General features: G+C 43.2%; 1 protein-coding gene across 1 annotated transcript; it reads left to right on the top strand.

The window, feature by feature from the left end:
* The first annotated feature begins 3,115 nt into the window (after positions 1–3,115).
* LOC133394414 (uncharacterized protein K02A2.6-like) lies at positions 3,116–11,181 on the top strand. Its single transcript, XM_061663197.1, has 5 exons — positions 3,116–8,473; positions 8,546–8,686; positions 9,135–9,486; positions 9,547–9,854; positions 9,919–11,181. The coding sequence occupies exon 1, from the start codon at positions 4,073–4,075 to the stop codon at positions 7,697–7,699; it is 3,627 nt and encodes a 1,208-aa protein (XP_061519181.1). The 5' UTR covers positions 3,116–4,072; the 3' UTR covers positions 7,700–8,473; positions 8,546–8,686; positions 9,135–9,486; positions 9,547–9,854; positions 9,919–11,181.
* Positions 11,182–13,965: the final 2,784 nt, after the last annotated feature.

Here is a 13,965-nt window from a genome sequence, read left to right as displayed (position 1 = left end):
CCAATCAGCTGGCGGCGAAAGGCACGGGCTGAAGCGCAAGTAAGGCAAGGCAGGGTGAGGGAGGGAGAAGAAGCGGACGAAAAAATGGCCGTCAACATTTTTGAATATTTTACCGATTTCTTTTTGCTCCGCCGCCATAAATAGTTCGTCCATTTCGCCCACAGATGTCGCTAACCCTGCGCAGGCCTGCGCAGGAATCGCCGAAGTCCCGCGCGGGGATCGGGCCAAAATCTGCGCTGCCTAGCGCAGATTTTGGTACATTTCCTCCCGCTGCGCAAAGCGATCAAAAACTTCTCAAACTCAAACTGCAAACATCCCGCTGCGCAAAGCGACGCAAGAAATCATGGAGTTCTGAGAATTTCATCATGCCATCTTTTTCCCTCCAACGGCAAATTTGTCAAGCAGCTCGTCGAGCTACCCGTCCCTGGCTCCGCCTCGTACCCCTCGCCTGAGCGCGCTGTCGATGGTTTGAATGTGTTGGTGCGTCAGACGGCCAATCGCTGTCAGCCGTCGTCCGTGCTTTTTCCCACCATAGCGCTATCTCTTTCTCGCGTGTGGTCAATGCTCGCGAGCTGTTGTGGCGCCTAAAAATGCCGTTAACAAACATTTCGGCGATGAAGTTGCATTTTCACAATCAAACCACAAAATTGCAATGAGTTCAAACACTGCAATATAAAAATGACTAAGGAATCGCTAGTTTACGCTGGAGGGTTTGCTGTGCAACGCGCTGAACTCTAATTCGCATTGACACGTTCAGCCCGGCGCTGATTTTCGCACTTTCCGTTCCACCAGCATCAAGAACGCAACCTGATTGTGAAACCAGCATCCTGGATGGGGGGGCGGGGGGGTGGCCATGGGACCCCTACGATCATTAGTCACAGGCCCTAAAATTGTTGTCGCCATGGGGGGAGGGGAGGTTCAAATGGTTCTCCAGCCACGGAGCCCTAACGACCATCTTTCCGGGGCCCCTGGTCGTTAATACTCTGTCCACTTGTAGAGATCATCGGCGACCGCCTAGTCCGCCTACCGTTAGGTCCGCCGCTGGTTCATGACGGTGTTTTTTTATCGTGGAGGTGCATCCTTCCCCCTGCCTGCAGCGTATGCATCGGGCAGGAGACAGTGTGGCAGTACCCCCGTCGTGGGTTCTAACCGCATATGAACCGTCCGCCGTAGCAAGAGCTGACTATCCGGCTACGTGGTACTCAAGTCCTGAAAAGGCCGGTATGATCGCGTTGGCCATAATGACAATAATAATAATAATAATAATAATAATAATAATAATAATAATAATAATAATAATAATAATGAGAAGATGAATTTAACATAGCAGTCCACACTCGGGGAAGGACTGCCGGCAATCGGCGTCATGATAACGACTACTAACCAACAAGCCACCAGATTCTGGACGGACAGGTGCAGCACCATACGCGCACCGTAACAAACAAATCCAGAATCCTCTGTTGTATGGATTCAATTCAAAATGTTGTTTCCACTTGCGTCCGCTAGCTGAATTAGAAATAAATGTGCAACAAATCACACGCATGTTTGCTTAGATCGTGTGTCTTTTTAATACCCCCAACAGCAGAGCCGATCGCAAAGATGCCAATGCCAATGGTTGTGTTGTCTCTCAGGTAGCGAGATCAAAAATGCGTGGTATTTTGTAGCCGCAGCGGATGAAAATGTACGCATAAGAATCAAATAGTTTTGTGGTTTCCAAACGCACACACACACAAACACACAAACACGCGCGCGCAAACTCACACACAAATACGCGCGCGCAAACTCGCACACACACACACACACACACACACACACACACACACACACACACACACACACACAAACACACACACACACACGCATGTACGCGCGCCCGCGAGCATGAAAGCGCGCACGCCAGCACGCACCCACGAAAGCGCGCTCGCGAGCACGCACCCCCGAAGTCGTACAAGCACGCACTCCCCCCCCCCCCACTAGACCCCCCCCCACCCTCCACGCATGATCGATTACGGCTACCTTATCGGTAGAACGGTTGGTTGAGCTTTCTTGTAGCATCCTCATCCCTAGCGCCGGGCGGGGTGGGGAATCGCGACATGATAGAGTGAACGGCCACTTACCCCGCGCTGTGTGTGTGTGTGTGACGAGACCCGAAAACGCGAGAAAGATTTCGGCACATTAAAAAAAATATTATATTGCCACTATACATTGTACTACATGATGCTTAGAAGGTCGTTGAAGCATCAAACATGTTCAAATAAAAAAATATTAGATTAGTGTTAGACGTTCTCCTACGCTTGTTTTAAATAGGCTTCTTCACCCTCAACTGGCAGGGGCATCGAATGGTCTCATCAGCAGCGGCACGAAATAAAATAAACCATCAATACACCGATAACACTTTGAATCCCAATCCAGCTTCTGCCACAGCGTCTAAAGGTCACACACAAATTAATAAATGCTAACACCCACCAATAACAATACACAACCGCAATGCACATATGAGTATCAACGCATACACCGCAACAGCCAATCAGCTGGCGGCGGAAGGCACGGGCAGAAGCGCAAGTAAGGCAGGGCAGGGTGAGGGAGGGAGAAGAAGCGGATGAGAAAATGGGCGCCAATTTTTTTAAATTTTTTTGACCGTTTTTTTTGCTCCACCACCATAAATAGTTCGTCCATTTCGCCCACAGATGGCGCTAAACTTGCTCGACCCAGCGCAGAAATCGCTGAAGTCCAGCGCGGGGATCGGGCCAAAATCTGCGCTGGCCAGCGCAGATTTTGGTGCATTTTCTGCGCTGGAAACTGCTCGAATTTGCGCAGCGGGATATTTCACAGCCCATGGCTTCCGTCGGAATCCAAGCGTTTTCCGTGACATTTCTGCTCGCTTTTTCGATCGCTCTTGGCGGAAAGCGATCGAAAATCCGAGCTACAAAACTGCTCGATTTTGTCGTGCGGGTTCGATCGGTCCTGCGGACGTTTCTGCTCGCTTTTTTGATCGGTTTCGGTGGAATGCGAGCTAGAAAACGAGCTCAAAAACCGCTCAATTTTGTTGTGCGGCTGTAGACCAATACAGAACGCCCGCGAAAGTTGTAACATTTAACATTTATAAACACAATATAAACGAAAAAAAACGCATTTTTGAGCCTCTTCATGGTGCTAACTGGTGTGCGCATTCGTAAACAAACCCAAGTAAACAAAGCCAATTTGACAGATGGCGAAACTTCTCGAACGGTTTTTATATTGGTCGATATAATTTTATCGGCCTGTAAGTGAAATGCGTACGCGACACCAATTCGAGTAGATAAATTTTTTGGTCGATATAGCCAAACCAGTGGTTAATTTTTATCAACTGGTTGGCGATAGGCGCCACTGATTACGTCATCATCTATAAGCTGTTACCAAAGGGCACAAAGGCAAGCACATTGACTTTCATCTCATTTGAAGTCGGGATGTCGCTTGACATTAAGAGCAAGGCTCTGTCCGCATCTACATGGCACAAAAGAATTATCTATCGCTAATTCATTGACCAACGCACCACTACAGCGACCAGCACCTCGAGACCCACCTTCAACGACCCAAGAGCCTGCACCTCTGTATCCTTTGAACATAACAATACACCATCCGTTGACACAAACAATGGCACCATCTACAATAGCACAATCACACATTGCGCAAACAATAGCACCAGAAAAAAATGTAATCACAAGAGCAATTTTAAGCACCACAGGAGATTCAGCATTCCTTTTGACAACCAAAACCGATATGTGTTGAGAGCCTGTGTTTACCACGAAATATGTGCCTCTCATAGGTGACAGTTGCTGGTCACCTTGATGACGTGTGCACCGGGATGCTGGAGAGCGAACGGAGAAACGCTCTCTCCTGTACCGACCGTCGACGAGACAGTATCGCTTCCTTACCGCTTTTTATATATCGTGTTGTTTATTTATATTGTACTAATATTTTAATGTGTTACTTTTAGAAATATACGTTTTAAACCAAAGAACACAAAAGTGGCGACGAGGAGAAAAAAACGCCTGACAACGTAGACACACAAAAGCACGTTAGAAGATACACGATGCTGAACTCAGATGACCGCAACAGTGACCAACAGCCATCGCGGAGCAGCCATGAAAGCCACCGGCAAAGCAGCGTCCCTGATCCGAATACCGCTTGGATACATGAAATGTTCAAGCAGCAGCAGAGCATCCTACACCAACAGCAGGAAGCATTTATGAAGCAGCAGGAAAGTTTTTTAACCCGGATGATGTCGTCGATGAACGTGAGTGAGCCAAACGGGCCGGAGTTTTTAGTCGAATCATTGGCGAAACAAGTGACGGAGTTTCGGTACGATCCTGAGGAAAATGTTACCTTTGCTGCGTGGTATAGGTGGTTCGAGGGGCTTTTTGAGAAGGATGCTGCTAAATTGCCAGATGATACCAAGGTGCGATTGTTGTTGCGGAAACTTGGAGTGGCAGAACATGAGCGGTACAACAGTTATATATTGCCGCAGAAAGCAAGTGATTTTTGTTTCGAGGAAACAGTAGTGAAACTGCGCGCGCTGTTTGGATCGAAAGAATCGTGCGTCAGCAAGCGATATAAGTGCTATCAAATGCAAAAAACGAGCTCTGAGGGTTACGTTACGTTTTCGTGCCGGATAAATAAGGCTACCGAAGAAGCGGAACTAGCCGGGCTCAGCATAGAGACACAGAAGTGTTTGATTTTCGTGTGTGGCCTGAAAGATGAGCAGGATACCGATGTGCGCATGAAATTGCTGAGCCGTATGGAAGAAAAGAAGGATATTACTCTGGCACAACTAACAGAGCTGTGTGAAAAACTAACGAACCTCAAAAGAGATACAACCTTGCTTGCGGGTGAAAGTAAAGTCCAAATGATTGGCCAAGAAAAGTGTCGAAGCACTAAGGGAAAGTGGCAAGGTAGTCGGAAGCTACACCAACGTCCGGAAAAGCAGAGTAGAGTGCAATGTTTTTTATGCGGCGAAGGCCACTGGGCTAGAAAATGCACATTTAAGCATCATAAATGCAGCAAGTATTTTAAGTTTGGACATAAGGAAGGATTTTGCAATGCAGCGTCTCGGTGGACGAACAGAATGAGGCAAAATCGCAATGTAAGAAGCGTGACGGTTAATACGGTCAGGAGTGGACGTGGATGCGTCAGAGTTGTCATCAATGGCACACCGTTGGAAATGATGCTTGATACAGGCGCTGATATAACGATTATTTCGCGTAGACTGTGGCATCATGTTGGAAAACCTGTATTGAAACCTTCAATGGTTAAAGCGAGAACTGCATCTGGTGATTTGTTGCACATCTTAGGCGAATTTGCTGGTTCCATGATCGTAGCGGAACAATGCATGAGTTGCGTGATTCGAGTAACTACGGCGGATTTGGCACTTATTGGGAAAGATGCCATGGATATATTCAACCTTTGGGATGTGCCGCTGACGGCAGTTTGTAATCGTGTTGGTTTGGATGAACCGTGCAGTGCAATATTACAGAAGGAGTTCCCAAAACTTTTTTCCGGCAAGCTAGGTTGCTGCACTAAGGCGAAAATTCAGTTGGAGCTGAAAGAAGGTGCACCTGTTTTTCGTCCGAAGCGGCCTGTAGCCTATGCGATGTTTCAAGCGGTGGACAAGGAGCTTGAACGGCTGGAAAACGATGGAATAATTTCCAAAGTGGATTATTCAGAATGGGCGACGCCAATTGTTGTTGTGCGTAAGTCAAACGGAACTATACGAGTGTGCGGAGACTACTCGACGGGCTTGAACGATATGCTGCAACCTCACCAATACCCGCTTCCTCTTCCTCAAGACATATTTGCAAGTCTGGCCACCTGTACGATTTTTAGCCAGATAGACCTTTCGGATGTGTATACATATACAGTGTATACAGTGTATACAGCCAACCGCTTACAGCGTTATGCATTAACGCTGCTTCTGTATGATTTTCAATTGGAGTACGTGCCTACAGACAAGTTTGGTAATGCCGATGTGTTGTCGAGACTAATAGCTAAACATGAAAAACCTGAAGATGACTACGTGATCGCAAGCATTGAAATAGAGGAAGACTTACGATCTGTTGTGAACAGTGTGAGTAAAGCCCTACCGTTGAAGTTCAGTGATGTTGAACACGAAACGAAAACTGATGCTCAATTGCGGAAGGTGTATGAATTCACTAGAAATGGATGGCCACATGCAGCAGTGAGAGACAGGACTTTGAGCAATTTCCACAGTAGGCGTGAGTCCTTATCTACATTTGGTGATTGTCTCCTTTTTGGAGAAAGGTTGATAATACCATCGTCGCAGCGATACAAATGTTTGCAGCAGCTACACCTAGGCCATCCAGGAATAGAACGGATGAAGGCCCTGGCTCGAAGCTATGTGTACTGGCCTGGCCTTGATTCGGAGATTGAGAGCCTTGTTAAATCGTGTCGACAGTGTGCAATGGCAGCCAAATCACCTGTATCCAGTTTACCAATCTGTTGGATGAAAGCGAATGCGCCGTGCCAGCGAGTGCATGTGGACTATGCAGGTCCTATCGAGGGTGATTATTTTCTGCTAGCGATCGACTCTTTTTCAAAGTGGCCGGAAATCATCCCTACCAGGACAATATCATCTACAGCCACCATTCGCATTCTTCGCAATATATTTGCACGTTTCGGTATGCCAACTGTCCTCGTGAGCGATAATGGAACTCAATTCACAAGCGCAGACTTTGCAGAGTTCTGTAACACAAATGGTGTTGAGCATATCCGTACGGCACCCTTTCATCCGCAGTCGAACGGGCAGGCGGAAAGGTTCTTCGACACCTTCAAAAGAGCGTTTAAGAAGATAAGAGAAGGGGGAAGTAGCGTATCAGAAGCATTAGATACCTTTCTATTGACATACAGGAGTACGCCGAGCAAACTGTTGGAGCAGAAATCGCCTGCTGAATTGATGTTCAGCCGAAAGATAAGAACTTGCTTGGAACTGCTACGTCCACCACAAAGATTAGATCCTGTATCAGAAGGTAATCCGAGAAAATTTAAGATGAACGACCTGGTGTATGCAAAGCAATATCGTCGGAATAACTGGAGATGGGTTCCAGGTATGATCAGCGGACGCATCGGTAGAGTGATGTATGAAGTAACTATTGAGCAAAACAGGAAGATACGTTCACACGTTAACCAGTTGCAGAAACAAGTTGATAGAAATAACACCAGTAAGGTCACAGCCCAGCTGGATAACACTTCAAATACGTCGTTGCCTTTGAATGTGTTGTTAGATGCATGGAACATGGTTGAGGAAGTCCACTATCCAGACGCTTATCAAACTACTAGTCAACATGTGGAAGAAACTGCAAAAGATTGTACGTCCTCTTCATCGTCATCGTGCCCAACGTCATCATCATCATCATCATCATCGTCCCCATCTTCATCGTCATCGTCATCACCATCTTCATCGTGCCCAGCTTCACCGTCATCGTCATCGTCTCCAGCCCCATCGTCATTGTCTCCAGCCCCATCGTCATCGTCCCCAACTTCATCGTCATCATCATCGCAGCGGTCTGCAAAAACGTTCTTGTCACCGACCTCGCCAGGGTTTGAAACGGCTGACAGTGGCACGCCTTCGCCTGTACAACCTCTACGTCGATCTTCGCGGGTTCGAAGATCACCTCAGTGGATGGCAGCGTACAAGCGAATCTAAAGAAGGGGGGATGTTGGGAGCCTGTGTTTACCACGAAATATGTGCCTCTCATAGGTGACAGTTGCTGGTCACCTTGATGACGTGTGCACCGGGATGCTGGAGAGCGAACGGAGAAACGCTCTCTCCTGTACCGACCGTCGACGAGACAGTATCGCTTCCTTACCGCTTTTTATATATCGTGTTGTTTATTTATATTGTACTAATATTTTAATGTGTTACTTTTAGAAATATACGTTTTAAACCAAAGAACACAAAAATATGTTTTTCTATTACTAAAACGTCCGAGGTTTACGCACAAAATTCAACGATCTCCGGCTCACTGCATCTAACTCTGATTTCGATGTATGGGTGTTCACCGAGACATGGTTAGACGACAATACCCAATCGACAATGTGTTCATTTTTGGATGAATTTTTGGCAGTCCTGCGGTAAAATCTGCACGAAATTTGCTCGAACTAATCAAATTTGAGAGTGTGTGCGAAACCGTCTGTATTGCATTGGGATCTGTCAAGATTGCGCGGCTTTGAATGAATCCATCAACTTATAGGGTGTTGTGTGTTTACTTGTTTAGGAAGTGTTAATTTTTGTGAACCAAGTTAACAAGTGCATAAACATAGCATTTTGGTTAAGTTACTGTTCATCCTTCTGTAATTGTCGACGCCATGGCAAAAATAAGTGGAAAATTATATCGTCAACGGGATAAATTGTTAGAACAACTTTCTGCTGAATATGACGCTGAAGCAGGACCCAGCAGAGTGTTTTCATCATCAATTGGTATGTACTTTTTAACAATGTTAACAAAGTCACTAATACTACGCATGTATCATACAATAATTATTTTTTTAGATAATACCTCGCAAACTGGTCGTGTAAGTTCATTATTTGAGTCCCATCTCCCGGATTCAGAACATCCGGGCAGAGAAGATCCGGCCATCATCTTCCCGGATAGATATGGCAAAAGAAGGTGTCTCGAAAATTTAAACGAGGGTAATATTATCAAATACAGTAGAACGTCGATTATCCGGGTTGCTCGGGACCGGACGGTTGCCGGTTAATCGATTTGCACGGATAATGGTCCAACGAATGTCAAATTCGTATAAAAATTATAGAATTGATTAGTTTTATGATTAATTTACTTTAAATCAATCGATTAATCGTTACTAGAATATTATTTCAATCAATAACTATAGGTTTGACAACTGTTCATGAACAAAAATGAATTTCGAAAACACCTCTAGACACTACAGAGCTGTACAAAAAACTGGTTGCCCACTTGGCTATCGTTGCAAATGTTCGCTGTACGCTTAAACAGCTGTCACATTTATGCGCACGGTTAAACCGCCCGCCGGTTAATCCGCCCCCGGATAATCGACGTTCTACTGTAATACTAAAATCAATATTATAATAATCAATTGCATTTATTGTCTGACTTTAGATACATTTTCCAACGAGGGTTATTTTATTGCGCTATCTTCAGATAGTGAAACCGATGAAAACGATGCAAATATGGAAACTGTGGACACCAATAAGTCTAAAAAATATCACAATTGTGAAAATCATGAGGATGTCAAAGATTGCTTGAGACATTTTGCCATCACCCGAAATCTGCCTCAAGATACGGTTAATGAGATGTTGGAAATTTTGAGAAGTAACACCAATATGGACCTTCCGAAAGACTGTCAAACCCTTCTTAAAACGTACGCTAATATTGGAAAAGAGATGCAAACTATACAAAGTGGGGAGTTTTGGTATAAAGGCATCGAGAAATCGTTGCAAAATTATTTCAAGTAAGTTTTACAATCGAAAAAAGGTCATTTGAAAATATCCTAAAGTTGATCTTTATTTAGATCTTCTACTCCATGCGCAGAGCAATTTACGATCCAGTTCTCTGTTGACGGCCTTCCCCTGCATAAAAGTGGACGAATGCAAGTTTGGCCCATTTTAATGAAAGTGGAAGAGGTAAAAAATGCACCAATAATGATGGTTGCTGCATTTTGTGGTACCGAAAAACCAGGAAGTGTTGAAGAATACTTACGTCAACTTGTGGAGGAAGCAAACAAACTTTATCTTAATGGAGTTCACATAGGAAATAAAACAATCAAATTTCAAATCCGAGCTTTTATAGCAGATTCTCCTGCAAGAGCATTCATAAAGTGTAAGTATTATTGTTTGAAAATGTTATATGAAACTGCATTTTAGCAACATTTTTATTCTTGCAGCAACATGCTATTTTAATGCTGTACATGGATGCTTCAGATGCACTTGCGTTGGTGTGTACCATCCCACTGGTCATAAGGTGGTGTTCGATTGTGTCGGGGCTCCAGTACGAACCGATGATAGATTCCGAGATAGGGAATGCATTCCACACCATCAGCCTTTGCGATCGCCTCTAGAAGATCTGTTGAATTTTGATATGATTGAACACGTTCCTACGAGTGACCGTTTGCATTTGATTGATCTTGGTGTAACTCGAAAAATTATCTGTGGAATATGGATCGGAAAGTTTGTATCCCTTTCTAGATTGTCTGATGCTCAGAAGGAGTTTGCAACGAATTTTTTTACTGCGTTGCAGCTTCCCTCAGAAATCAATAGGAAAATTCACGATCCGTATTATATGCACAAATGGAAGGGCACGCAGTTTAGAACATTTTTACATTATTGCAGCGTTATAGTTATGAAAGAACTTGTACCTGAAAGGGTATACAATCATTATTTACTTTATTTTTGCGGGATTACTATATTTTCAACAAAATTCCATCGCAAGCATTGGAAAACTGCAGAGGTGTTCTTAAATTTTTTTGTCCGTAACTTTGGCGCAATATATGGTAGTGAACATGTTACAAGCAATGTTCATAACCTTCAACATATTGCTAAAGATGTTGAAAATTTAGGACCATTGGATAATTTTTCAAGCTATGATTTTGAAAACTATCTTGGCATTTTAAAACGCTCTGTACGTTCCGGATTTAAATGCGGTGTACAAATTGCTGCTCGGTCTGAGGAACGTGCTAATGTGCATTCGCCCAATCATTCCGATTGTCAATATCCTCGGATAGTATACAATGGGAATGGGATTCAATTAACTGCCAACTTTTTGTTGAGAGCGTCAACAAGAGATGAATGGTTTTTAACCAAACGTAACGAAGTCGTCAAATTTATGAAACTTAATACTAATCCCTCGTTGGTCGTTGTTGGAAACCGATATGAGTATGTAACTGATGTTTTCTATATACGTCTTATTGAAAACGATGAGGAGATCGAATTATCATCTGCAGATATCTACATCTACGAGGCTGACGATTGTATACCTACAGCAGTAGAAGAATTCTCTTTGCACCATATAAGATGTAAGCTGATAGCTGTGACTTCCCCGGCAAACCCTGGATTAAAGCAGTTTGTCCCTCTTTTGCATACTTTTGTTATTGACAGTTAAAAATATAATAAAGATGATGAAAAACTTAGCAAAAAGGATGGAATATTGATAATTCATATAGTTCTGTGTTTAGTTTGACGTGTGTTGGCAATGAAAAAATAGAAACACACTTATTTTTATAATATTTCCCTAGTATTTACCAACCCGCTCATTCACCTACGATTAATTACAACGCGTGTATGGTTTTTTACAGTATCCCTTTCTAACATTTTTATAGTTTTTATAATTACTATGAGCGTTTTTTAATTTTTTCTTCATAAATTCTTCAACTTCGGCATCCGTTACAAGGAAACTATTATTTATAGCTACTTGTTTGAATAACTTTAATATTCTAGGATAACTATTAAATGCAATTTTCGTACATTGTCCACCGCCCCGCCAACAACACTGCACCAAAAAAACTCTGCTAAATAATAATCTTAAACAATCGTTCGTTATAGAACTAGGTTCTGTATAACCTTGAAACTTACGAATTAGACCATTTGCCATATTGTTGTACGAATCAGAAGAGCCCAGAAGTATTTCAAATTCATCCAACTCTACTTTTGAAGTAATGTGAGGAAACGCTTCAGTGCAATGTGTCAATCTAGATTGTGCCCCATTTTCAACAAAACTATCAAATTGTATTCTCAGAGTGGAAACGCATTTTTTAATGATTGATAATTATTTCGTGACATGCTGCTCAAAGCCATCTCGAGAAGATGATTGCGGATCTTTAACGAGAAAAGCAGTATTTTCATAAGTGTTGGCTGCTTGCAAATATTTCTTATACCTTTGGTCGGAAATTTTTGACGACTGAATAGACTGTGTAAAAGAAACCTCATTATCATTAAGCGAAAGGCCACGGGAGTGACAAAATGCTGACAAATTTTTCAAAATGTGAGCTTTTGTCACTTTTTTGAGCTTTTGTCAAAATTTTGTGACCTGGAGCAGCGAGGAAAAAAAGTTGACAAAAGTTGACAAAACCTGACGTTCGTGAAAAAGCGTAAACAAACAGCTATTTGGCGCAGTTGTGACCCATTGTTATGATAATAATGCTAAAATGCATGATTCTAATTGATTTATGTACCTAATTAGTACTTCTTAAACAAAATATCGATGATATTCAGATGTTGGAGCTTTTTGTCGCTCTTGTATATGTTTTTGGTGCGGCCACGAGAAAAGCTCTTTTTTGCATTTGACAAGCAATTTTGACAAAGTTGAAAATTTTTTCAACATTTTTTCAGCTCCGTGGCCACGCGCTAATTGACATCAGTAATTGTCGAACGTACTAGGCATCTATCATCGGTATCATTTGGCAATGGCACTGGACGTGGGGAATGATTTTCAATGACATTTTCTTTGTGTTCTGTAGGACGAATAACGCGTTTGTTGTTGCTAACATCTAACGAGAGAGTTGCCTGGGACAACGAAGCCTCACGCGCACTACTAGCCGGACGAATAACGCGTTTGTTGTTGCTAACATCTAACGAGAGAGTTGGCTGGGACAACGAAGCCTCACGCGCACTACTAGCCGGACGAATAACGCGTTTGTTGTTGCTAACATCTAACGAGAGAGTTGGCTGGGACAACGAAGCCTCACGCGCACTACTACCTGAACCTTCAATACATCTGCTACCAGCAACATTAGTTGATACAATTTTTCGAGGTGAGGATTTCAGATCCCTTATATTCTGATTTTGGATATCAGTAACTTCTGTACAACGTACATTGCGTCGTGTGAGGGTAGCGCTGGAATTTAGTTTGGAGGATGATTGTGCTGAAATGGTAATAACTGCAGCCGCATTGTCTATGGGCCTCGAACCAGCTAACGAAAGAATACGCCGAGGAGAAGCAACCTCCAAATCCACCGTTGTTTTTAAAGGTACTGTCTGAGTGGTAACAGTCAAGTAAGGCAATCTTTGTTTCATGTGTTGGACACAGGACCACCCTGTGTGCAACGCAGGACAGTTAGCTGTCACACTGTAGCATGCACATGCACATGCTATACTGTTTTCAATCAGTTCACACACATTTCTTATTACACTTAATAAACACAAAATTGTCAACACAACACAACACACAAAAAGACCAAATTCCAACCACTCAAGATACCAACACAACCCAAACCACATAAATAACCTTACGTCAGGAATTGTAAGTCAGCAGAAAAACCCTTATCCAAAAACACTTAAAACACACAAGCGACACACAACCCCGGAGGTGCGAAAAAACCTTACCCAGCACAAAACGCTTCAAGTGGGTAAAGCGTAAAAACACAGCATTGCATAATAGCAACCAACAGTTAATAAATAATGAAATAGGAGACACCGTACCTCGTGTGTACAAACAGAACCGTAAGCGTAGGAAACAAAACACCGCGTAAGCGTCAGAACCCAGAACTGACCTTACATAATAAGCACAACCATATGTAAACTCAAAACATGACATTCAGCATTATTGACACAAAATAGAAAGTAAAGTAAAACCAAATCTAACTAAAAGGAAATGAATCGTATAAATAAAGATGTAAGATGAGACCGAGTGCTGCTCAGTTACACACAGTACGCACAGTGACACGGTTCAGAGGAGCCGTTCAAGTCTTATCGTAATTCGCACAAACAACACAAATATGTTAAATTAATTCATTGTGTCCACTCGTTACCTGGAGCCCTGATGGCTCCCAGTGATCATCCGAAACTAATGCTTTGTTTTTGACGAATTGACCTCGCGAGTGATGTTTAATCCTTCTGCACCGCTGCTCTAACAATTGCAACCGTCCGAATATTACAACACCTCAAAATCTGAATTACCCTTGTCCGAACTACACACCTCTGCTATATGAACTCCGACC

The sequence above is a fragment of the Anopheles gambiae genome, chromosome X (genome assembly GCF_943734735.2).
Source record: "Anopheles gambiae chromosome X, idAnoGambNW_F1_1, whole genome shotgun sequence".
NCBI classification, from domain to species: domain Eukaryota; kingdom Metazoa; phylum Arthropoda; class Insecta; order Diptera; family Culicidae; genus Anopheles; species Anopheles gambiae.
This window is presented reverse-complemented; position numbering and strand designations above follow the sequence as displayed.

Bases quoted from the DNA above. Each gene is read 5' to 3' on its own strand.
- LOC133394414 (XM_061663197.1), top strand. From the start codon at position 4,073: ATGCTGAACTCAGATGACCGCAACAGTGACCAACAGCCATCGCGGAGC.